The sequence below is a fragment of the Psammomys obesus genome, unplaced genomic scaffold (genome assembly GCF_907164565.1).
Source record: "Psammomys obesus unplaced genomic scaffold, mPsaObe1.curated_primary_1811, whole genome shotgun sequence".
In the NCBI taxonomy this organism is placed as follows: Eukaryota; Metazoa; Chordata; class Mammalia; order Rodentia; family Muridae; genus Psammomys; species Psammomys obesus.
Window position 1 is genome coordinate 1,424,873 of NW_026585504.1, and position 24,126 is coordinate 1,448,998.

The 24,126-nt window shown below is 41.3% G+C and overlaps 1 protein-coding gene across 8 annotated transcripts in view; it reads right to left on the minus strand.

The window, feature by feature from the left end:
• Window positions 1-24,126, minus strand: part of Plcb1 (phospholipase C beta 1) — a 758,762-nt gene that overhangs the window by 124,785 nt on the left and 609,851 nt on the right. For all 8 annotated transcript variants that reach the window (XM_055605263.1, XM_055605143.1, XM_055605110.1 and 5 more), the window contains 5 exons: window positions 23,739-23,919; window positions 4,408-4,484; window positions 4,217-4,306; window positions 3,394-3,451; window positions 2,758-2,844 (listed from right to left, as the gene is read on the minus strand). In XM_055605263.1, the coding sequence (XP_055461238.1) occupies window positions 2,758-2,844; window positions 3,394-3,451; window positions 4,217-4,306; window positions 4,408-4,484; window positions 23,739-23,919 (493 nt within the window). The remainder of the gene's footprint in view (window positions 1-2,757; window positions 2,845-3,393; window positions 3,452-4,216; window positions 4,307-4,407; window positions 4,485-23,738; window positions 23,920-24,126) is intronic.

The following is a 24,126-nucleotide window of genomic DNA, read 5'->3' on the forward strand; positions in this document are numbered from 1 at the left end:
CACACACACACACACACACACACACACACACACACACACACACACACTGAGGGCTAGGAAGATAGCTCAGTTAGTAAAGTGCTTGCCTTGCAATTGTGAGGACTTGAGTTAAATCCACACATTTTACACTCATAGAACAAATCTCTGTATGGTGCTATGTCCTTGTAATCCCAGCACTGGAGAGGGAGCAGCAAATGGATCCTTGGATCCCTAGTCAATCAGCCTAGCGTACTTGGTAAGTTTATGCTTGTCTACAGGCTAGTAAGGTCTCACACAACAAACACAGATAGTACCTGAGGAATTATCCCCTGACCTCCACATGTACACACACACACACACACACACACACACACACTTACCTACACACATATGAATATATATATAATACCTATGAATTACTTAAAGTAAATTGTTAAAATACATAAATTACTGCATTTTATCTATAAGTAAATATTTTACAATCTTGAACCAATGTGTGCGCGCGCACGCGCGCACACACACAAACACACACTCAAAAGCAAGATAAAACTGAAAATAGTAGTAGTTGTAAAAAGGGTTCTAAGAGATCTAAAACTGCTTATGAGATTCACCATAAGCAAATGTATCATACCAGGACACAAAGCGATGACAAGCTCAACATCAGGTGCCGAGCTTAAAAATGTTTGGGTCTAAATATGTATAGTTCTGACTACTTAAAGTTTTCTTAAATTTTAGTCAAAACTGGCTGTTATTTAAAACGTTTGAGCATGTAATTAAGATAGATTTTGAAAATAAAATACAGTGCCCCTCCCCCAAAGTGTCCTGAAGTCACAAAATGCCAAAGCTAATCTGCCCCTTATGCCCTCAGCTGAAGGACTCCTCAGTCTCATTACTCTTGGGGTTTGGAGCCATTGTTAAGTAGAAGAGCTCGCAGACCCTGTGACACCAGACAGAGAGGGCTGCTGGGCAGCCATATTGTGCAGAGAACACTGCATATCCAGAATGGACAAAACATTGCTTCAAGGGTTCATCAGCAGCTTAGAAAGCTGTACAGTCTAAGGCCTCATGGATTGTTCACTCCATGAATTCTTCACTTCATATTTTTAGACCATGAATGACTGTGGGCAACTCAATAAAATCAAGGAGAGAGAGATTAGAGATAGAAAGGAGACGGCTGTGTCGCCATTTCTAGTGTTACGCTAAAAATATATCCGGGTGTGTCTGCATAAGCAGCCCGAGAAGCTGGCAATGATATCTGAGGTGCATGTTAGCAGAGGTCACTTCAGAGTTAGCAACAACATAACACAATCAGTTACAACAATACAGCAATATAATCATGATACAATCAGTTCCTGTCTGAGGATGTATATGGCTAACTCTGAAATCTTTAGAACTAACAAATTTTAAGTGACTGCCATATATGATAAACATGAAAGCTGAGGAACATAACTGTGAAAATATATCAGAGCTAGCCATGAGGAATCTCTCTGAGGCTAGCCAGGGAAAAATACATACAAACAAATAAACCTAACCCTTGGGTTTTGCAGACTCCATAAACTCAGGTTGGATGGCAGTACTTTTGAGACGCCGATTTTTCAGCTGTAGCTAAAAAGGTTGGGAAATCTGAAAGGTGCATTTATTTATTTGTTTGTTTATTATAGTTTATTCACTTTGTAGCCCCCTCCCTCATATCCTTCCACCCTCCCTCTTCTCCCCCTATGCCCCTTCCCTAGCCCACTGATAGGGGAGGTCCTCCTCCCCTTCAGTCTGATCAAGTCTCATCAGGGCTGGCTGCATCATCTTCCTCTGTGGTCTAGCAAAGCTGCACCCTGGGTGAGGTGACCCAGAAGCAGAAAGACACACTTGGTATATATTCACTTATAAGTGGATATTGGCCATATAATACAGGATAAACGTAAACGTAAAATCTATAGTCCTAAAGAAGCTAAACAAGAAGGAGGACCCTAGGAAAGAGGCTGAAATCTCACTCAGAAGGCAAACAGGATAAATGTCGGAAGTAGGAGAAGATACGGAAAAGGACAGGAGCCTTCCACAGGGGCCTCTGAAAGACTGCACTTTTTTTTTTTTTAAAGAGACAGATTTTTTTCCATAATAAATCAAAATATTCTAGACCTGAGAAGCTGTTGAATAATCTGCAAGTATTTGATTTATAGTTTATTCAACTTAATGTCCATAGACGATTCATCTTAACAAACTGCAAGCACGACCTGCTTTGATTTGTTGTTTTGGATTGAACTCAGGACCTAGTATGTGCTGAGCACTTTCAGGGCCACGAAGCTGAGCCATAATACGATTTTAAAGGGCAGCACTGCTCAGCTGTTGCTCTGGGGGAGAAGAGGTTTGCTTTTCTCTCCTTGTTGATGGAAGATTTTGTTGGGTCAAGAGCAGGGTGATCTTGGTGAAGGGTGCCCTCTGCTGGGCAAAGTCTGACATTGCAGCGCTACATTAAGTTGGCTGGCGAGATTAAAAATACCCCTGGCTCAAGCCGTGCCCAGACCAGGTTTCAGACCAGCTAAAACCAAGCCTGTGAGGAGGGCCTCGAGCACTCGCACCGCTCAGACAGTGCCAGCTGGTGATGCATGCTTGCAGAATATTGTCGTATGTTGACCATCACCACAAACGCCGCGTTTCACGTTCAAGGGGTGAGCTGAGAAGTTGTGCAAGGTACTTAAAAAAGCAGGAGGTTTTATTTTTACTGGATAGAAAGCAAACGAGCCACCTGTGTACAGACAGTCGGTGTTATTTGGCTTCATTTACCTTGGGCTTCTCATCCAGGATCTGCTGGCGGATCTCCTTGTGTTTCTCCACAAGTTTTTCTTGCCTTTTACTTTGTGCTTCCTCTAACTATGAGAAAGTTATCAAAAGAAAAGAGTAATCTTAGGAAAAATCCACAAAACTTTTATGCAACAAAACAAAAAGAAAGCTTTTCAAACCAGAGGTAACAATTTTTTGGTATACTGAGCAAGAATTGCCCTTTGAAGCTAGGTGAGCCCGGAGCAGACTGGGGTGGTGACTAACAGACATACATTTTTGTAAATCTTTGAAAATTTCCATAACACAAAATTTTAAAAAGCTTAAGGACAGACATAGGTGTGGCCATAATCTCTATCACTGGTAACAATGAAGGAATCTTTTGGGAACTCCCTTTTGTGTCATTTGGGCGGGGGGGGGGGGGGTCCTGACTTAGTGATTCTGCCCCAATAGCTTTTAGTTAGCTCTTCATACATATGATCTGCAATAGTCAGAACAGGTGCACTCTTGAGAAGTATCTCAAAGCAGCTGATGCTGGGGACAAGTGGATACGATGATGCACAGCTCTCCTCCTGGAAGGTCACAACAGGCTTGGAACTGAACCTGTGTCACTGTGCAGGAGAGAGGGGCGGACAGACATACCCTCTTGATGAACTGCACCACCTCCTGGATGTAGGACCGGATCATCTCCGTCTTCTCCCTAAATGTAAGTGAGCCACAGATCACATACCACCCCACCTGGAACCCCAGACTTCTATGCTTTTATTATCTTTGCGTAGCTGTTGAAAGGCCCAACCTGGGGTGGGGGAGAATGATGCTGCTTCTTCCCAGGCATAGGCCTGGTTTTCATCAGAAGCTCCCAAGGTTGCCTAACAACCTGACAAGTAAGTGTTTAGTCATTTCCCAAAAGAGACCACTTTACCTTTTTACTAAAAGGCCCAGAGTACCCCTGTAGAAGAGTTCACTGTAAAAATCATACAAATGAGACTGTGGTAGTTTGCATAAGACTGGCCCCCACAGGCTCCTGTGTTTGAATGCTTAGTCACCAGGGAGTGGAACTCTTTGATAGGATTAGAAGGATTAGGAGGTGTGGCCTTGTTGGAGGAAGTGTGTCACTGGGGTGAGCTTTGACATTTCAAAAGTCCATGTTTGCCCCCACCCAACAAACACGATAGAATTCTCAGCTACTGTTCCAACACCTTGAGTGTCACCGTGTTCCCACCACGATAATAAACTAACCCTCTGAAACTGTAAGCAAGCCCACAATTAAATTCTTCCTTTTATAGGAGTTGCCTTGGTCATGGTGTCTCTCCACAGCACTAGAACTGTGACTAAGACACAGGTCATGTAAAAGATTAATTCAAGGAGGGCAGACTTCACTCAGCAGTCTTTGGTTAAGACCCTGGTTCTCTGACAGAGAACAACAGTTGCTGCTTCAGTCAGGGAGGGGCTGCTTCCTACTTACTCTTCCATCTGGCTTTTGTCTTTAGACTTGGCTTCTGTTATCTTCTCCTGCCTCTTTTTATCCATTTTCTTCTTTAATTCCTTCTTCTCTCTGAATTTACAATGAGGAGAAAAAATCAGACAAACTGAATAGCAATCTGCATCTCATGCCTTTATGTATATTCAGGCCAAATGTGAAGAACGAAGGCTTACTTCTCACAGATTTCCTTGAGCTTCTTTAGCTGATTGTTCTGACACTCTTCGGCAACATCCGTCAACTTCTGAATGAGCTGTGAAAAGAAAACGCCAGTCTGATGTTTTCTATGATCACAGACATACGCTCCCGTCCCTGACATTCTCACCCCGAAGCCAGCATGTGTACTTCGGCAATCCGCAGCGGATGCTGAGATGCTGTTAAATCCCAGGAGTCTGACTTTGGCTACAAGGACATGATTTAAAGTATGACATCATCTGCTTGTGGTTTTCAACATGAAATCCTTCTGATTTTCTCTTTTAACTGAGTTGAATTCACTAGATTGTCATTCCAGTTTCAGCGGCTTGGCTCAGGGCAAACACGGCTAACACTGTGGTTCTATGTGCTTACCTCTAGTCTATAACGCATTAAAAGTATTATTAGGGGCTGGGGATACAGATCAGTGGTAATAAACATTAAAGTCACGATCTGGGCGAAAGTCTGTCTTGTCTGAACCATCATTTTCTGAGCATAAGTCAGATCATTGCTCCCTTTACCTCTGGTAGGTGGCGTGAAGCTTATAAAACACTAACTATGACATAAATGTAAGTTATGATCAGCAGTGCAGAGTCCTGGGCCCCTGGCTGCATTTTGTTGTTGTTGACTTGCTTTGAGGGTGACATCAGTTACCCGCCTCAGAAACTGATGCAATGTCCTTGTGGGGTGACTTCAGTTGGCACAAAGCGCATCAGGAATGTTTTTCTGTGCTGTTGTTGGGCTTGGCTTGTGTGCCTGCAACAACTGTTTTGTTTTGCATCCATTTTTTATCAAGACAAGATTCAAGACAGCAGCAACCGTGTCTTTGCATCCTGAGCTCTCCCATGGCTCCCAACATTCAGCACACACCCAACGAATGGCAGCTACATGAAAGGAAATTTTTGTTCCAATCAGTCCTCACTCTTTTTCCCCACACCAAGAGTCTGTGAAATCTCAGGCAGCTGTAGCAACAGACCTCAGTCCTTCCACGGGAGCATAAAATATATGGCATGGACCTTCTTTGAGAGGCTCTACTACCATTTTCAAGGCACAGATTTTTTTTCCCCTCAAAACACACAGAGCAAGATGAGCTGACTGGTTTAATATAAGTAATATCTAGCATAGAAACAAGCCATTGCTCAATATTCACTGAGTTGGTTCTAGAATCTATAGTGTGTACTCAACTCCACTCATGCCCTGTGCTAAATGGTGTAGCAGCTGCCATAATATCCACACACTCCTCTGTGACCTTCAGATTGTCTCCAGATTGTTTGTAATATCTAGAACACTTTAAATGCTGTGAAATAAATTCAGGCAGGCGCCACAGCCTGGGCTTCACCTGTCTGCTGCTGCTCTCCACTATGGTTTCAGAAGTTGCTTTTAAAAGCCTTTTTAAGGGGTTGGAGAGATGGCTCAGTAGGAAGACGGCTCTTATTCTGTTAGCATTGGGACCCTGGTTCTAATCTCCAGCACCCATATAAAAAGGCAGGCATGACCCTTCCCATCCTTAACCCCAGCACTGATTTCAGAAGCTTAGAGAGCTCCATGTTCATTTGTTTGTGAATAGCTATCAGGGAGAACGTGGGGCATGGAATGCCAACTTAATCATTCAGAAGAGTACGCCTCAGCACAGCTGCCTGGGTTGAGGAGATCATGCTTTTAGGTATGCCATTTATCAAACTGTCCAAAATGCTGTTGTCCCCTACCCTCATGGTCTTACATAAGGCCAAAGTACCATGTCTCCACTGCATTCCTTCCCCCAGAAGACCTTTCTTCTGTTCCATTTGCCTCAAATGTTTCACAGAAATTATTCAGATTCCCCACTCTGCTAGATCAGTTTCCCCTGGGAGACTTAAAAATGCAGGTTGCAAGGCCTTGTTCCTGGGTTTATGAAGAGGGCGCTGGGCCTGAGAATGAGTGTTTTTATAACCTCCTCGGGGAATGTGGACACTTAGGTGGTCCCTGGGATATCTCACAGGCATTCATTTGAATTTGACGGCAATCATACGTCCTTCTCCGTGTTCGTACCTCTCATTCTCACAATCACAGAATATTTCATTTTCTGGATTTTGCCAACATCCGCTTACATTTCCTGCTTTCCTCCTACTCATTGTCCTCATCCTTAGCACTCTGACATTCACCAGCAAAGCCACCAACCTAGAGCCCCTGGGCTTTCTACCCACTCAGTTCTGACATTTATTTTAATTTGGGATAAGTCCTCACTCCCATGGTCCCCCGAGGTCCTGCTGGCTGGTTGTCTTCACACCCTGGTAACTCGTGTTTTGTGTTCTCAATTCTTGTCCCCACTTCCTTGGTTATCACTGTGTGTACCGCTTGGGAAACGATTCATTTCAGCTTAAATCCAGTAAGTATTGATCAAGCATCTTGCAGGCCTGGCACTGTTTTAGAAGCTTGGCTGATGACTCATCTGAATGAATCCTGCTACTCCTGTGTCCTATGGCGAGCAACTAAAGCATGACAAGGACACATTAGAAATAAAAACTCTCAGGCCCTCTTCTGGTCCAATAATTTAGAATCTGTACCTTTTCAAGATTCCTGGGAGGAAATGTGCACCTCGGAATTTGAGAAGCCCTGTCTGTATTATTGGAGGAATAATTAACGAAGCCATTTCAGTTTGTCTGGCCTCTGTCTCAGGGAACTTTGTGTTCTCTTCATCACTCCAAATTCAAAGTCCTTATCTCTGTAACTAGGGTGGTTTGGACAGCTTTGGAAAGACACACAAACAATTCCCAAGAGACCATATATCATATTATAGGTCTCTAATTTGTTTGTTTGTGACACCTCCCCCACCCCCGGATTAAGTCCTTTACTTTCTTTCATGTCTTTTCTACCTGTTGAGGGATCTGAAGACATTTCATGTTTTTATTTGAAATGTCCTGTGACATTTCGTGGATGGAATTTCAATGCATGAGATAAACTTCCTCTGTACAAAAACACTTTATCTATCTTCTCAGAACCATGCACTCTTGCTCTGTATTTTATTCTCCTTTAATCACAGCAATTTGGAGAGAGAGGATCAGGCATTCAAAGACAGCCTGAACATACAGGGAGACTATGACTCAGAACAAAACACAAAGCAAACAGACAAACAAAACAAACGAAGAAAGAAGAGTGATTCCCACACTGCAGTGACCCCCCTCTCTCCTCCTTCAACCTAACCACCTGTGCTGGGTAGGTTTTTATTTGTTTGTTTGTTTGTTTTGTCAACTTGATGCAAGATAGAGTCATCTGGGAAGAGGGAAACCCAAACTAGGAAATGCACTCATCAGACCTGTCTATAGACAAGCCTGTGGGTCATCTTGCTCTGAGAGGGTCCAGCCCATGTGGGCAGTGCTGTCCCTGCCCAGTGAAAACCAAGCAAGACAGTGAGCAGCATTCCTCCATGGCTTCTGCTTCGATTCCGGTTTCCAGGTTCCTGCTCTGAATTCTTTTTTTATTTTTTATTTTAATTTTTATTAATTATACTTTATTCATTTTGTATCCCGCCATAAGCCCCTCCCTTCTCCCCTCCCAATCCCACCTTCCCTCTCCCTTCTCCATGCATGCCCTTCCCCAAGTCCACTGATAGGGGAGGTCCCCCTCTCCTTCCTTCTGATCCTAGTCTATCAGATCTCATCAGGAGTGGCTGCATTGTCATCTTCTGTGGCTGGTAAGGCTGCTCCCCCCTCAGGGGGAGATGATGAAAGAGCAGGCCAATCAGATTATGTCAGAGGCAGTTCCTTCCTCTTCCCACTACTAGGTAACCCACTTGGACACTAAACTGCCATGGGCTACATCTGTGCAGGGGTTCTAGGTTATCTCCATGCATGGTACTTGGCTGGAGTATGAGTCTCAGGAAAGACCCCTGTGCTCAAATTTTTTGGTTCTGTTGCTCTCCTTGTGGGGTTCCTGTCCTCTCCAGATCTTACTATTTCCTACTTCTTTCATAAGATTCCATGCACTCTGCCCAACAGTTGACCATAAGTCTCAGTGTCTGCTTTGATTGTCTTCAGGGCAGTGCTCTGAGTTCTTACCTTGGCCTCCCTCAATGCACTCTGCTGGGACATGTAAGCCAAATAAGCCCTTGCTTTCCCAAATTGCCTTTCATCAGTGTTAAATCACAGCATAGAAAGCAATCTAAAACTCTCTCAATTCTGTTTTAAATACCAGAATTCACCTCATCTTTCATTAAGATTTCAAAACCCTCTTGTTGCTAAAGTCATTTCTTATTTCTCAAGATTTTAATTATTCCACAGATTCCTACATTTTCCTGGATTGCAGAACTTTTAGAAACTCAGTGATGTTTTGTTCCAATGATACCTTTAGGCTAAAAAAAAAAAAATTGAAGACTAGCTGTAAGGTCCAAACAACTTAAAGCTAGTAATTTACATAGGATTTCCAACAGATGTTTCTGTTTCTATGAGAAATAAAAACTATCTCTCAATGCCTGCGAGTTTGGTGTTGTACCTGAGCGTGTCATGGCACATAGTTTGGGAATACTTTAAATTTCACAGGATAACTAAGTACTCTCACATGGATACCTCTTCCTCAATTTCAACAGGAAGTACCACGGTTATTCCTTCTTTAGCTTTCCTGCTGCCAGGCTGGCTGTGGCTGCTCCCTCCCCATCTCAGCATCTGCATAAGCAAAGGCTTCCTGGTGACATGACTTTTTCTTCTATCAGGCCTCATCATTCAGCTCAGAGGTGTACAAGGCCATTTCCCACCCTCTTGGGCACTCTCGTCATCCACTGAATCATAGACATCTGTGCATTTCTCCACGAGTCCCAGCTTTCTGGTAACAAGAACCCTGGTGCCCACGCCTACAAACTGCAGTCTCCGCCTTGAACGCATCTCTTCCCTGTCTGTAGTGCCTCATTAGCTTTTCTACCCCAGCCCTGATATTTTCCCTCCTTAAATGTTTCCAAGACTTAGCTGGCTCTGTCCCCAGATATTTTTCTTGACTTGCAGATTTTCTTTTTCACACTGGCATTCATCATAATGAATACTCAAGCCAATAGTTTGCTTCCAGGACTGTCTGAACACACCTGTGTGCACACCTTTTATTCTTCACAATATTTTATCTTTTCAGTGATATTCCCATGTGAACAGGACACAGCAAAAATAAAAATTACTTCCATTGACTGTAGAGCTACCTTGGAATGTGCTGTTATGCCTCAACAATTCTTATTTCTGTTTGAAGTTTGTCTAACTAAAGTCCAGGAGGTAGCATGAGCAGTACAGGTGCCTGGGAATCAGATGATGTACATACACACACACTGGGTCTCTTTCCCACCCTACCAAGAGAAGGCTTGGGCTCATTTCTGCTTTCCCACCCAGGACTGTCTCTCCGGGAAGCGCTTGCTCTGCTTTCCGGCTCCTGTTTGGCTCCCATGGGAACTGTTCTGTACTCCAGCCTCCATCCTTTGACCAAAGGAACGGATCCAGGAGATCACTGGTCTAATCATAGCTTGACTTCTCTACGGTGGCAAGTCTCCTCCCCAAGATTCACCTACAAGTCAATGGAGAAAGAAAACCCTGTCTTGTTCATTGTCTGATGCTAAGAATGATACTAAGTCTAGAGGGAAACAACAGAGAAGGAGAAAGGAAATAGCCACATGGGGGCCACAGGCAGTTTTCTGGATGGATTTCCTGGATCGGCTGTTTCTGGATTGATCTCTGTCAGTTCCCTTCTTTATATTTCCACAATACTTTTTTTTTTTTTTACATGATTCTATCCTGTTTATTTTTTCTAGTATATATTATTTCTCAGGTTAGTCCAGTGTAAGTCTCTAACTCTTGCAATCTGAAGAAACTTGACAAAACAAACAAATTAACTAACTAACTAAAAATTTCTCCACTGCTCCCCAAATAAGATGAAGGAACTCGAGTTCTGGTTCAAAGTTTTTACTGCATGAGATATGAACACAGGACCCAGATGAATGGTTTTCATAGTAATGGAAGCACTTCCTACTAACCTAAGGGAAGAGGACACTAAAATTTGGAGTTAAGTGTGTTTTAGCTACAAGCCTCACCAGGAATACATAATTACAGGTAACAACGGAGGAACAAAGATTTAGAGTTCTTAGGAAATGAACCAAGTTTACATATGGTAATCTAAAATTCTACACATATTTAATTTTAACTGTTGACATAATTTTTTCCTCAAAGTAACAGACACATTTTTTTTTTACTTTGTTTGTTTACTATTCATGGTAATCCGCTAGATAAAAGTCCAAACAATTTAAAGAATCAAAATCCAAAACCAAAACAAAACAAAAACAAAAAATAAAAAAATAAAAATAAACCCCTGGAGAATAGAATTTCATGCTTGTTTTCAACTCTGAACTAAATTACAATTGGTTTAGTCACTGGGGAAGAGAAATTTTTTCCACAGAAGAAAGTAATTCCCTGATGCTAAGTCAAAGAGGATAAAAGATGTGTGGACAGAATTAACGTATTTGTAGTCTCTTCTGGGAAGGATGACTTTGGGAAAGAAACAAATGCCCAGTGCCAAGTACATGGATCACACATAGCTGCCTTCCTTGTTCACCAACTCCCTGAGAAACTTTGTCTCTTTCGTTAGTGAGTATCAAAGCTCCTCTAGTGAGTTTTCACTATAAACTAGTCAACAATGAAAGAATTTATGATGTTCGTGAATTATTTGGGGAACAGCTCTAACCAAGCAAGTGAAAGAACTGTTTGAAAAACTTCAGGTCTCTGAAAAAAGAAATAGAAGATATCAGAAGATGGAAAGATTTCCCGAGCTCATGGATTAGTTAGAATTAACATAGTGAAAATGGCCATTCTGTCAAAAGCAATCTACAGATTCAATGCAATTCCCATCAAAATACCAACATAATTCTTTACAGACCTTGAAAGAAAAATTCTCACTTTCATATGGAAAAACAAAAATTCCAGAATTTCCAAAATGATCCTGTACAACAACAGATCATCTGGAGGTATCTCCATCCCTTGATCTCAAGCTGTACTACAGAGCAATAGTAATAAAAACGGCATGGTATTGACATACAAACATAATGGTGGATCAATGGAACCGAACAGAAGACCCAGAAATAAACCCACACACCTATGGATACCATATTTTTGACAAAAAGCCAAAACCATTCAATGGAAAAAAGACAGCATCTTCAACAAATGGTGCTGGTCCAACTGGATGTCTACATGCAGAAAAATGCAAATAGATCCCTACTTTTCACCCTGCACAAAACTAAAGTCCAAGTGGATCAAAGACCTCAACATAAAACCAGACACACTAAATTCGTTAGAAGAAAAAGTGGGGAGGAGCCTAGAACTCATTGGCACAAGAGACAACTTCCTGAACAGAACACCAACAGCACAGGCTCTAAGTGCAACAATCAATAAATGGGACCTCATGAAACTGAAAAGCTTCTGTAAAGCAAAAGACACTGTCATCAGAACAAAACGACAGCCTACAGACTGGGAAAGGATCTTCACCAACCCTACATCTGACAGAGGGCTAATATTCAGAATATATAAAGAACTAAAGAAGTTAAAAAGCAATAAATCAAGTAATCCTATTTAAAAATGGGGTACAGAGCTAAACAGCTAGTTCTCAATAGAGGAATATCGAATGGCAGAGAAACCCTTAAAGAAATCCGCAATGTCCTTAGCCATTAGGGAGATGCAAATCAAAATGACCCTGAGATTTCACCTGACACCCATCAGAATGGCTAAGATCAAAAACTCAAGTGACAGCACATGCTGGAGAGGATGTGGAGAAAGGGGAACCCTCCTCCATTGCTGGTGGTAATGTAAACTTGTACAACCACTTTGGAAATCAGTCTGGTGCTTTCTCAGACAATTAGGAATAGTGCTTCAAGATCCAGCTATACCACTCCTGGGCATATATATATCCAAAAGATTCTAAAGTATACTTCAAGGACATTTGCTCAGCCATGTTCATAGCAACTTTATTCGTAATAGCCAGAACCCGGAAACAACCCAGATGTCCCTCAACGGAGGAATGGATGTGGAAATTGTGGTACATTTACACAATGTAGTACTACTCAGCAATTAACAAGGAAATCAGGACATATGCAGGCAATGGTAGGATCTAGAAAAGATCATCCCGAGTGAGGTATCCCAAAAGCAGAAAGACACACATGGTATATACTCACTAATAAGTGGATACTAGACCTATAAGATAGGATAAACATACTAAAATCTGTACACCTAAAGAAGCTAAGCAAGGAGCAGGACTCAGGGTTAGATGATCAATCCTTACTCTGAAAGACAAATGGAATGGACATTGGAAGAAGGAGAAAACAAGAAACAGGACAGGGGCCTACCACAGAGGGCCTCTGAAAGACTCTACCTAGCAGTGTATCAAAGCAAATGTTGAGACTCATAACCAAACTTTGGGCAGAGTGCAGGGAATCATATGAAAGAAGGGGGAGTTAGTAAGACCTGGAGAAGACAGGAGCTCTACAAGGACCAAATATATCTGGGCACTGATTTTCTGAGACTGATTCTCCAACCAAGGACCATGCATGGAGATAACCTAGAACCCCTGTTCAGGTGTAGGCCGTGGCACCTCAGTATCCAAGGGAAACAGGGACTATCTCTGACATAAACTCAGTGACCCCCTCCCCGAGAGAGGAGCAGCCTTGCAAGGCCACAGAGGACAATGCAGCCATTCCTGATGAGACCTGATTAGCTAGAGTCAGATGGAATGGGAGCAGGACCTCCCCTATCAGTGGACTTAGAGAGGGGTATGGGAGGAGATGATGGAGGGAGGGTGAGATTGGGAGGGAATGAGGAAGGGAGATACAGCTGGGATGCAAAGCGAATAAAATGCAATTAATGTAAAAAAGAAAAATTTAATTAAAAATAATAATTAAAAAATTATTTAGGGATCCAAAGACCAAACACAACACTGAAAATTAAAGACTTGGTAGATGTACTCTTTGGTGTCAAGGACACTGGAATTGACAAATCTTCATTTCTGTATTCAGCAACTCCTTGCTGAAATCTATGGCATCACAAATGATTGTGAGCAAAAGGAAGCTCTGTCCACAGAGAGCTGACTTTCTCTGTTAATTTCATTCTCTTCTTAGAGAAGAACATTTTGGAGGAAAGGCAGCCATCTTGGTTATTCTCTATAATATACTTTCTCTATTCTCTATAATAGCCTTTTCCCTAACTAAGGATAATCTATACTCACTTACTTGAACCTAAATGTTTTTTTTTTTTGAACCTAAATATGTTTTGGTGTCATCTGTTTATTGGAGTTCTTGGGATCTTATCCAGGAACTCATACTTGACAAGAAAGTCTTATTTACATGACCGTTAGATTAAATTTCTTTTATCCAGAAAGAAAAAAATAAAATTGAAAATATGGTCAACTGTCCTATTCATGTAAATAATTTCCAACAAATTGTATTGTAAATAAAATCCAACAAACTCCTAACAATTTAAATCATTCTTGACTCTGGAATTATGCCACAATAAGTGCCATCTCTAGCTTTTGGGAGATGTGAATGAAGCAACATAATATGCTTCTTTAAATTATATGTCTGCCAGTGTTCTATGAGACTGTAGATCACTGTACTGAAAAACCTTTTTACAGATCAGTAAGTTTGATGTAAGAAGCTGTGGTCTATTTTGTAGCCTAAGTGACACATGATGACTTGTGTCATTGCAGTTCTTTGGGCCTTATGATTCTGAAAGTCACAGCCACTTGCTTCAGAATAAGTGAAATAAATACTAGCTGATTGAAATAACCATCATTGCAGATAAAGGTTTTCAGATAATTAACAATGCAGGTCTGACCAGAAGAGATAACATTTGTCTTGTTTGTACCATGCTTATAAATCTTGGACTCTATGGTCCATTTAGAAGGCAGGCCCAGAAGAGCTGCCTATGGAGAAAAACATGTCATTTTGTTTTCTAAATACAAAAATATATCATTTCAGCAACCTTTGTTTGCCAGATCAAATATAGTAATTCTTGCAACTCCATGGTGCTCAAGCTAAAAGACCAGTCACATGGATTCTGTTTTGATATTTCCTCACAGCAGAGTGTCACCCTCCTCAAGATGCTTTATGTTGACACAAAACAAAGCCTTTGGGTTTTGTTGTTCATTGATGTTTCTTTAATCTTTACAGAATAGTCATTAGCACCATCAAGACAATATACATAATGTACAAAAAAAAAAAAAAGAAAGATCAAGGATGAAAAATTTGTTGCTTTAAACTAACCATCCTAATTATTATTTTAATATCTCTGGGAGGTGAGTCATAGCTACATTCTGTAATATAATATAAACTAACATTCTAGTCAAAGATGACGTTCTAAGAATTCTTATAGACATTTCTTGCTTCAGAAATAGTGATATAGATACCAAAGAGGTGAAATAGTTTTGTCAAAAGGCGCATATGTAAAAACACAAGCCACTTCTCTTTTCTTCACTCCTGAGCAAATTACCTTTGGGAAAAGAATTATTACCGTATTCTAGCCACTTGGTTAAGTTTCCATGAGTTGTTCTATAAAATCTCACATGAACACCATGCGGGATGTGTAAAGATTGTTTCTTGTTTTTTTTTTTTTTTTTTTTTTTTTCTAAAATTTGCTCTGATTCTATGCCTTTCCCTATATTCCCACTCTGCATTGTGATTTACCCCTGTTCAAAACAGATAAAATGAACTTCTCTAACGTTTGCAAGTCCTCGGACTTTACTTAACCAAAGTAATAAAAGCATTAAGTAATCTTGAGAGACCGTCTATAGAGGCTAGGTGCAAGCAAGGAACTGGGGTACAGGGGAGGTGGAGCGATCTTCGAGGGAAGAGCAAAGAGGACAGTGTTATAAAGAGATAAAGGGAAACTAGACTAGGAGAATTAAATGGGTAGGAAGATTGAGGGGTAGGGTAGAGGAGGGGATATGAGCAGAGACACCTAATATTAGAAACCGTTTAAAAAGCCATCTGGAAGCCTACTACTGTAGAAGCTTTCTAGAATACACACATACACACATACACACACACACACACACATACACACATATACACACATATATAGATATATATCACTATTGCTTACTGTCTACAACCTGATATAAGGCTCCATTGCAGAAGACACAACCTACTTGTGTCATTGACCATGGAGAAACAGAGCTCTCAGGTTAGAAGCTTCACCCCTACATGATTAGCATACATGGAAGACACTTTGCATGGTATCAGAGGAGAAAATTAACCATCCATATCACTCAGCTACAAACCCTGTGACCTACAGTATTTAGCCCAAGTATCACATTCAAAACTGAAGCACCCACAGCTAAGGGATAGTGATTGTTATGGTTCTGTGATGCTTTTGATAGGTTTGTTTCTCAGTCGGATGCTTGGCCCAGCGCTTTCCATTCTTTCTTCTTCCTTTTCCCTTCAGTGCTGGAAATTGAATCTGAGCCTCACAAACACTAGGCAAGCACTGATCTGTAAACCCAGCCCTTCCACTTCTTCACTTTGCCTAAATTGTGTTTGCATCCTCATGTCTGTCATACCAGCCACTATTCTAAGACCATAGTTCAACATCAGGACCCACAGCCCTGAGTTCTCCAATTCCATGTCAATCCCAGAGGACCAAAGGATGCAGTTTCAACTGAGAGTTCTCAGTGATTGTCACCAGCCGTGAATGGACTAGCTCATGGGCTACGGTGACGATGAAGGGGTTGAAGTCAAATACGACATCATAGGACATTGCTGCTCAATGAGTAGCTATGTGACCCCTGACTTTCAGAATCCTCATGTGTTCAATGGAGAGCAGAGTAATTATCAGCCCATTAGATGCTCAGGAAGGTAAGAAAAAATGCATAGACCATTGTTTTCAATGAAACGTCTTTATTTTTGTATGATATGTGTACTTCAAACACGAATGTGGTGCTATTGACCTCCTGATGCAGCTGGAGAGAACTCACTACCTTTCTTTGGTGATTTGTACTGGCTCTGTGCTCCAACTCACTGTGAGACTCTTGAATCATCTCCCTCTATAGCCCTGCCTGATGTACACATGTGTGCCAGGAGTAATTACAGGCTGGTGATTCACCATTGTTTGCTGTGGTCCTGTTATCTGTTTTTATTTCATAGTCTGACTTTAGCACAGAATCATTTTTTTTTCTTAAAAACTAAATCGTTTATCTTTCCCTAAAATGCTGTAATTTTTATCAGAAAAGAAATGACAAATAAGTAAAGGATTTTAGCAACAGGACAATAAATAAGGTAATTGTCAAAACACATTCTTATTTGTCAGCTTTCCTATTATTTTCAAATGGAGTTGACCACACACATGCACACAAGCTAAATCTATAGACTACAACTTGCTCCTTTTATTTAACATTTAAGTGATATTTTGTCATATTTTTAATGTTGTTAATTGATTATGAATTATTTCATAGTATAATGTAGATTAATATGTTCAAAGTATAATGAATATACTTTGAGTTGCTTTTGTTTTCCTTTATCGTTTTATGTCATTACAGCAATGCTGTGGAGGTCATTGTGTGAAATATGCTAACAAATCTCTTTCTAGAAACATTATGCCAACATGACCCATCACTCATATGGATTGATGCCCATACTTTGGCACTAAAGAGTTTATCTTTATTTTATTTTATTCTATTTTATTGTATGTATGTGTTGCCAGTGAAAATGATGGGAAATAATATTTATTTTCAAATATATAAATTTACTTATGGGCATGAATGGATGTGTATTGGCCATTCATATTACTCTTTTCTACTCTTTTTTGCCTGTTTGTATCTATTTGTATTTTTCTTTTGAGAGAGAGGTTTGATGTTGCATTTTTCACTTAATATTTAAGACATGTGCAGCTTAGAGAGTGTGGAGTAACTGGTGCCATCTAGGAATACACGAATGGACTGTTTTTCTCTGCCCATTAAAGAATTAAAAGGCAAGAAATAGAGGCCTGCAGAGACTGATGGATCAACCAAGGACCATGCATGGAGAGGACCTAATGTAGCCCATGGGCAGCTCAGAATCCATGGGGGCTCCCTAGTAAGGGGAGCAGGGCCAGTCTCTGGCATGAACTTGGTTGCCTACTCTTTTGATCATCTCCCCCTGAAAAGGTGAACTTACTAGGCCATAGAGAAAGAGGATCCAGACAGACCTGATGAGACCTGATAGCCTAGGGTCAGATAGTAGGGAGGAGGACCTCCCTTATCAGTGGACTAGGGGAAGGGTATAGGGGGGAAAGAGGGAAGGAGGGTGTGGTCTGGAAGAGATGAGGATGACAATTACTGGAAATCCTATCAATTTGCAATGCTTACCAGTCACCATTAAAAGTAAAACCTCATCAGCTGTACAACTTTAATCCTAGAACTCAGGAGGCAGAGGCAGATGAAGTTTTGTGAGTTGGAGGCCAGCCTAGTCTACATAGCCAGTTCTAGGTCAGCCAGGTCTACAGCTCTACAGGACTGGAATTCAGTTCTCAGCACCAACAACAGGTGGCTCACAGCTGCCTGTAACTGTCTCCAAGAGACAGGATGCCCTCTTCCGGTCTCCATGGATACCCACACACGTGTGGCACAGCCTCACACAGACACACAAATAAAATCAACTTTCTTTAAGTGAAAATGTCATCGAAGTGTCATAGAGAAGACAAGGTCACCCTGTGCTGGAAGAGATTATCAGTTCCTTCCTAGGAGCCAGGGTCCTTCGGTAGTGTAATCAAACCTTCAGGCCATTCACAGAGAAGCTCTGAGCCTACAGGCTTGAGTGTGTGGGGGAGTGTCCATCTTTGTTTTCACACACCTATACTAAAGCATTTCCTTCTACAGGGAATACAGGTAGGCAACCCAAGCCTGATAGATATTCTGCCATGATAGACAGATGTCATCCATCCAGCTCACTGATCAAGTTGTGACGGGTTCAGTGCTTTCCATTTTGATTAACGGGAGCTTCAGGCTGACTCTAAAATGTACACATTTTGAACACAGCCAAGGGTTTATTGTGCCTCTTCAACTTGAGTGTGTGCGGGGTCACACAGGACTCTGCTGAAACACAAATCATGACGTAGCAGATCTGCAATGGGACTTCCTCTGAATGACCACTGTGTGGTGACTTGCATGGAGTTCCCTAGGGACACACAGCCTCATCTGAACAGGCTCCAAGCCTCCGAAGCCACCGCCTATGAAAATTGTGTGTATTGTATATTCCTGTGTTAATATGAATGAACAATGCCTTTAAAAACATTCTCTTGGCATTTAACAATTTACAGATTTGGTAAAAATTTCACCACATCTTTGCTGTCCTATCAGCTTTCTAGTGTCTTTATGACTGATTTCATGTGTTAAAATTCTATGTCACACACTCCGTAAGCACATTTTACTTATTTTTGTCTTTGGCATCTAACAGGATGTTGGGCTGATGTTATTATTTTCAGTGAACATTTGGTTAGGATTTTATTAATGTTAATGGTTTCCTAATCCCTGGAATATAAAAAACTTAACCCAAACGAGTCTAACTCCAAAGTAATTTTAGGAGACGAAGTCATTTATGTTTAAATTTCCTGACTTTTAAATTACACTTGGCGTTTGTGTAATTCAGTCTGGGGAACCCACTCATCCTTTGGACACACAGCTAAATGAAACTGCACCTTTTGGTCAGCTTTCAGTCAAAAGATTTTTGAATACCAACCAATACGTTCAGAATTGAAGAGTCCAGCATTCATGATGGAAGCAGGCGTGGAGTGTGAACTGGGGAGGCCAAACGGCAGTGAGACAAGCTTCCGGATTGAAGGGGTCTGCATCTTAGCCTTGTCAACAAAAGCCTCCATCAGTGTTCATGTGAATTCCAACCTCACACACCTTGCTGAGCAAGGGAGCACTGGGAGAGGGCTGCTTAACATTTGACCCACCAGGCCATGCTGATCTGAATACGCATGTATGCTTCATGAGAACTTAGGTCTCCAGTGTGTGCATTTCCTCTCTCCAGCAGAAGAGACTGGATGCAGGGAGCCTGGTTCCACCTCTGCCAGGATTTCAAGACCTCCCACCACACAGCGAATGGGACCCAGCTGCTTTCTACATTCCTCATGTGGCTTCTCCTTGGTCCCACTTGCAGCTCAGGTTCTAGCCCCTACCCAGCACACGTGCACCCGAGAGGACATCCTAGGCTGTCAGGGATTTTTTTCTTAGCTACACTGCACTTTCACTTTTTGAGAATCTCTGATGAATGACTAACTTCCCGTTATTCTGCTACATCACTTCTGAATAACCATGCCCCTTTTCTTGGTGAATGCAATCTTGTCCGGGTAAACTCAAGGTCACCATGGTGGGTTGTCAAGACTGCTCAGTAGCATTCATTCTGTTAGTCAACTTGAGTCCTCTGCGGGTGAACCCAGGATTTCACGATATCAGGGGCTAGCCTTGGCTTCATGTGAGTTTAGACTGTCCCTTTTTGGAAGACCAGTTCTCACCATGGAGACAAGACATTTTCAGAATGGTCTTTGGGAAAGTTATCCCATGTCAGTCCCCTGTTCAAAGACAGCTGCCATGCTTTGATGGTACCTACTTAACTCTGAGAACAGTACACAGAGACAGTATCCAAAATCCCAAATTTGTGTCTCCTCCTCCCATCTGTCTTGTTCAATAGCTTCTAAGTTTCTTTAGGTGGAGCTACTCTGCTATTCCTCCAAGATCCAGCCCAGACAATTTGCACGTCGCATTTCCTGTCTAGAAAACCCTTCTTCCATGTGTGTGCCTGGACCAGCTGTTAAGCTGCTGGCTAAAATGCTGCCTTAATGGCTACTGTGGCAGTCTTTCCTTGCCACATCACTTATAATTTCCAGGTACAGTCTACATTCTTCTCCAGCCTCGAACATCTATTTCCCAATACTATTTTTCTCATAGTCCTTTCTTGCTACTTAATATATTAAATATTCTGCTAACTCATCATCCAATGGTCTGTGCCCCCCTTGGAGAAGGTTAGCTCCAGAAGGGATAGGACTGTTACCATTTTTAGCCAACATTTGTTTGAACTGTTTACTGAGCAAATAGTAATGCTATTTGCTGAATGAGTCCATGAATGGATGAAGCAGATTTCTCCATGGGGTGATAAAAATTATAGTGTTGATTATTATGAAGGTTGGTCTTAATTGTGAACATACTGAAAATCCACATTTTATGTGATATGTGAGACAAAGTTCTTGAAGGATGGACAGAGAATAGCAGTCATCAAAAAGGGACATCTGGCTGTACACGCTCTGCATGAGCAATAAAAAGCAATCCCACCATCATGACAGTGGCCTTCAGTGTCAAGTAGGAGAGGAATCTATGTACTGGTTAGGAAGCAGTGACTCTACAGTCAGATGGCCAAAGTTCAAATCACAGATGTACCACTTTCTAGTCACAGCACCTTGGAAAAGTCACTACATGGAAAATGTGCTGACGACAATCCTGAGAGCTAACGAGTGCTTAAGGAGAAAACTGAACAGTGATTCCCAGAAATGTCTTAGCATAGTACACACCACAGTAGTATGTGTTCAGTGCTCAGCTGCTGTCGTCATTGTTATAGTCTGCTGTTTTAGCCATAGCTTCCTGGAGAAAATCAGATAGTAGTGGTTGGATCTAGAAGGACGATCATCATCTATTATTAAAATTAACTTTGACTCTCTTGTGTCTGTCGAGTCATTTCCTCCCTCACTGCTACCCCAAACCCCTCTCAGGCATTATTTTACTGTTTGAATCTTTAGAAAAGTAGTAATTTTAAATTTTCATGTGTGTGTCTGTGCCTGAGTGTTTATCTTATACTTTGTGCTCGCAGTGCCAGCAGAGTTCATACAAGGCATTGGGTTGTCTGGAAATGGAGTTACAAGCAGTTGTACTCTATGATGTGGGTGCTGGGAACAGAACCCAGATGCTCTGGACCATTCAGTACTCTTACATGTTAAGCCATCTGTCTAGCCATTACAGCCTCCATCTTAGTTCAGTAGTTTACCAATCCGGGCAACTCACCCATGCTGTGGGGCTTGTTAAAAACACCTCCTTGAACTTATTAAGTTATAAGACCTTGAATACATTTAAGTTCCTGGTCCTCAGAGAAGGTTCTTGGAACAGAATGATCATTAAGAGCCCATTCTGTGAAAGACTGCTGAATTAGTATTTAGGCCTCAGTCTGGATTTTAATCAGCTCTCCAGAGGATCCTGATACATCCTTTAAGTTGAGAATAACTAGCCAAGTAGACTATGCTTTCGGATAGACACGTCATGTAATTCTGACCTTTTCATTTTACATTGTCATAAAGGATTCAGGATGAAGACAAAAGCATTACACCAAGTCAACCTATTACATAGTATGTTTTCTTTTTCTTTAATATTAGGTTAACATACAAAATAAGGTGTTTCTTTGTTACATTTTCATTCACACGTATCTTTTGTGTCTTGTTCATATTCAATTTTCCTCCCTTCCTAGCTGGTCCTTTCCTTCCTCCCAAACAGTATCTTTTCTGATTTCATGAATAGTTTATGTACATATGCATACGTAGCTTATTCACAAATCTAGTTTCTGTGAGAGAAATGGGATATTTTGCCTCTTTTCCCATTGACCTTTCTTGTTTTCTCTTTTCCATTCTTTTCCTCTCCTTCCCCTTTAGAGTGCCTGTTCTTCTTTCATGCTACATGTTTATATTTAAATCTAGATTGCACACATGAAAGAGAACTTGTGACATGTCTTTCTGAGTTTGGCTTATTTAAGTTAACATGATGATCCTCAGTTTCACCATTTTTCTGTGTATGAAATAACTTAATTCTTCTCTATGGCCAAGTAACACTCTGTGTGACTTTTCCACATTTTCCCTATCCATTTAGTTTTTGATGGACATCTTGGCTGTTTCTTGTCTACTGACTTCTGTGAATGGGGCAAAGATAAATATGAATATGCAGTGTCTCTGAGGTAGGCTGACTTAAGATTCCTTTGGGCAGCTGAGTCATGACAATGCTAGTTTTAGGTTTTGAGAGCTTTTATAACTGAGCTTCATACTGGCTGTACTGGGTTACCTTTCTGCCACCAGCTTACGAAAGTTTCTTTTCTCACATCCTCCCTAGTATTTGTTGTCATTTGTTTCTGTCACTTGTTTCATCCATCTTGACCTGGATGAAATGGAATCTCAAAGTTTTAATGCAAAGTTTTAATTTGCATTTCCTTGACAGCTAAAGATGTTGAGCATTTTAAAATATTTATTGATCATTTGTATTTCTTCTTTTGAAAACTGTCTGTTCAATTCATTTTCCAATTTACTGACTGGATGACTTGTTTTCATAGTGCTTAAACTGTGTGGTATTTAGGGGGGTAGGGTGAGATGGGGTTTCTCTGTGTATAGCTCTGGATGTAGTAGAATCACTCCGTAGACCAGGCTGGTCTCGAACCACAAAGATCAGCCTGTCTCTGCCTCCTGAGTGCTGGGATCAAAGGTGTGCGCCACCACCACCCAGCTGTGCATTTCTTTATAGATTCTACTTCTTTGTTGGGTGTACAGTTTGCAAAGAGTTTCTTCCTTCCATAGGCTATCTCTTCATACACAGTGAATTTTCTTACATGTACAGACAGACTCATAGCAAAAAGGTGGATAATTCTATGAAATCATTTCTTCAATACACTATTCATTTCTGTCAAGGTTATTCATTTGGTTCTTTTGTTTTGGGCATTAGCTTGTTTTCAAGGCTAGTACTTTATTACTAAAGTCACATTATGTGTCTCTGTGTGTGACCAAAGGTTAAACATTTCTATTATTGATCAAAGCATCATAAACAGTATCAAAAGTTTTACAATCCATGAGAAAATATTTTGGCAGGCAAACCTTATCACTAACAAAGAGGGTGTCTTTTACTTTCACGGATAGCCTTGAGGCTTTGAAGGAAAACCTGGACAACAGGCAGCATACAGTTCTGTTGTGTCTGTTCTTGAAAACCTCATTGATACAGAAGTAGAAGTGAAAATTTACTTGCAGCACATGCTTTATTTTTGAAAGAACATTTTACTTCCTTGTGCCATCTCAAAGATCCCCTGAAATGAACTGACATTTAAAAATAATCCAGGGAAGGTAAAAACAAAACTCAGCTTTATGGAAGGATTAGAGGAACTTATAAAAAATTCAAGAAGTGTTAGTGTGTCGGACCCTGAGCATCCTCTACGTTCTCCCTGCTGGTGCCATTTGCTCACACACTATGACCTCTGAGTCATCTGAGAGCAGCAAACGTTTGTTCCTCCTTTTCAGAGCCCTGTAGCTGCACAAACACAGCTTATCTGTTTGTATTCTTGGCTTACCAGTTTAATGTGCTCTCGCTTCTGGTACTTCTCACTGTAATACTGTTCCTGCCGAAGATTCAGCAGCTGCTGTTGCTGCTTGTCCTTCAAGTCTATTAGCTTCTGGGTCATTTCTGCATCCAGGGCAGCAAGGTCTTGCTCTATGGCCGATGAGCCATGGTCAGGGCTGCTGGGCTCAGATCTGCAAAGACACAGAGCTTGGCTCAGGAACTATGCACGTGGCACCAGGGGCTCTGAAGGCTCTGGAGTGCCTGCTGAGGTCAATGGGCCTGGAAGTAGAGACCACAACAGTACAAGGAGAAGCTGTGATTCCCACATCCAGACAGAAACCAGTTTCAAGTAAAGGGCTCTTTACATTACATGGAATGCTCAAGGGAGATGACGGATG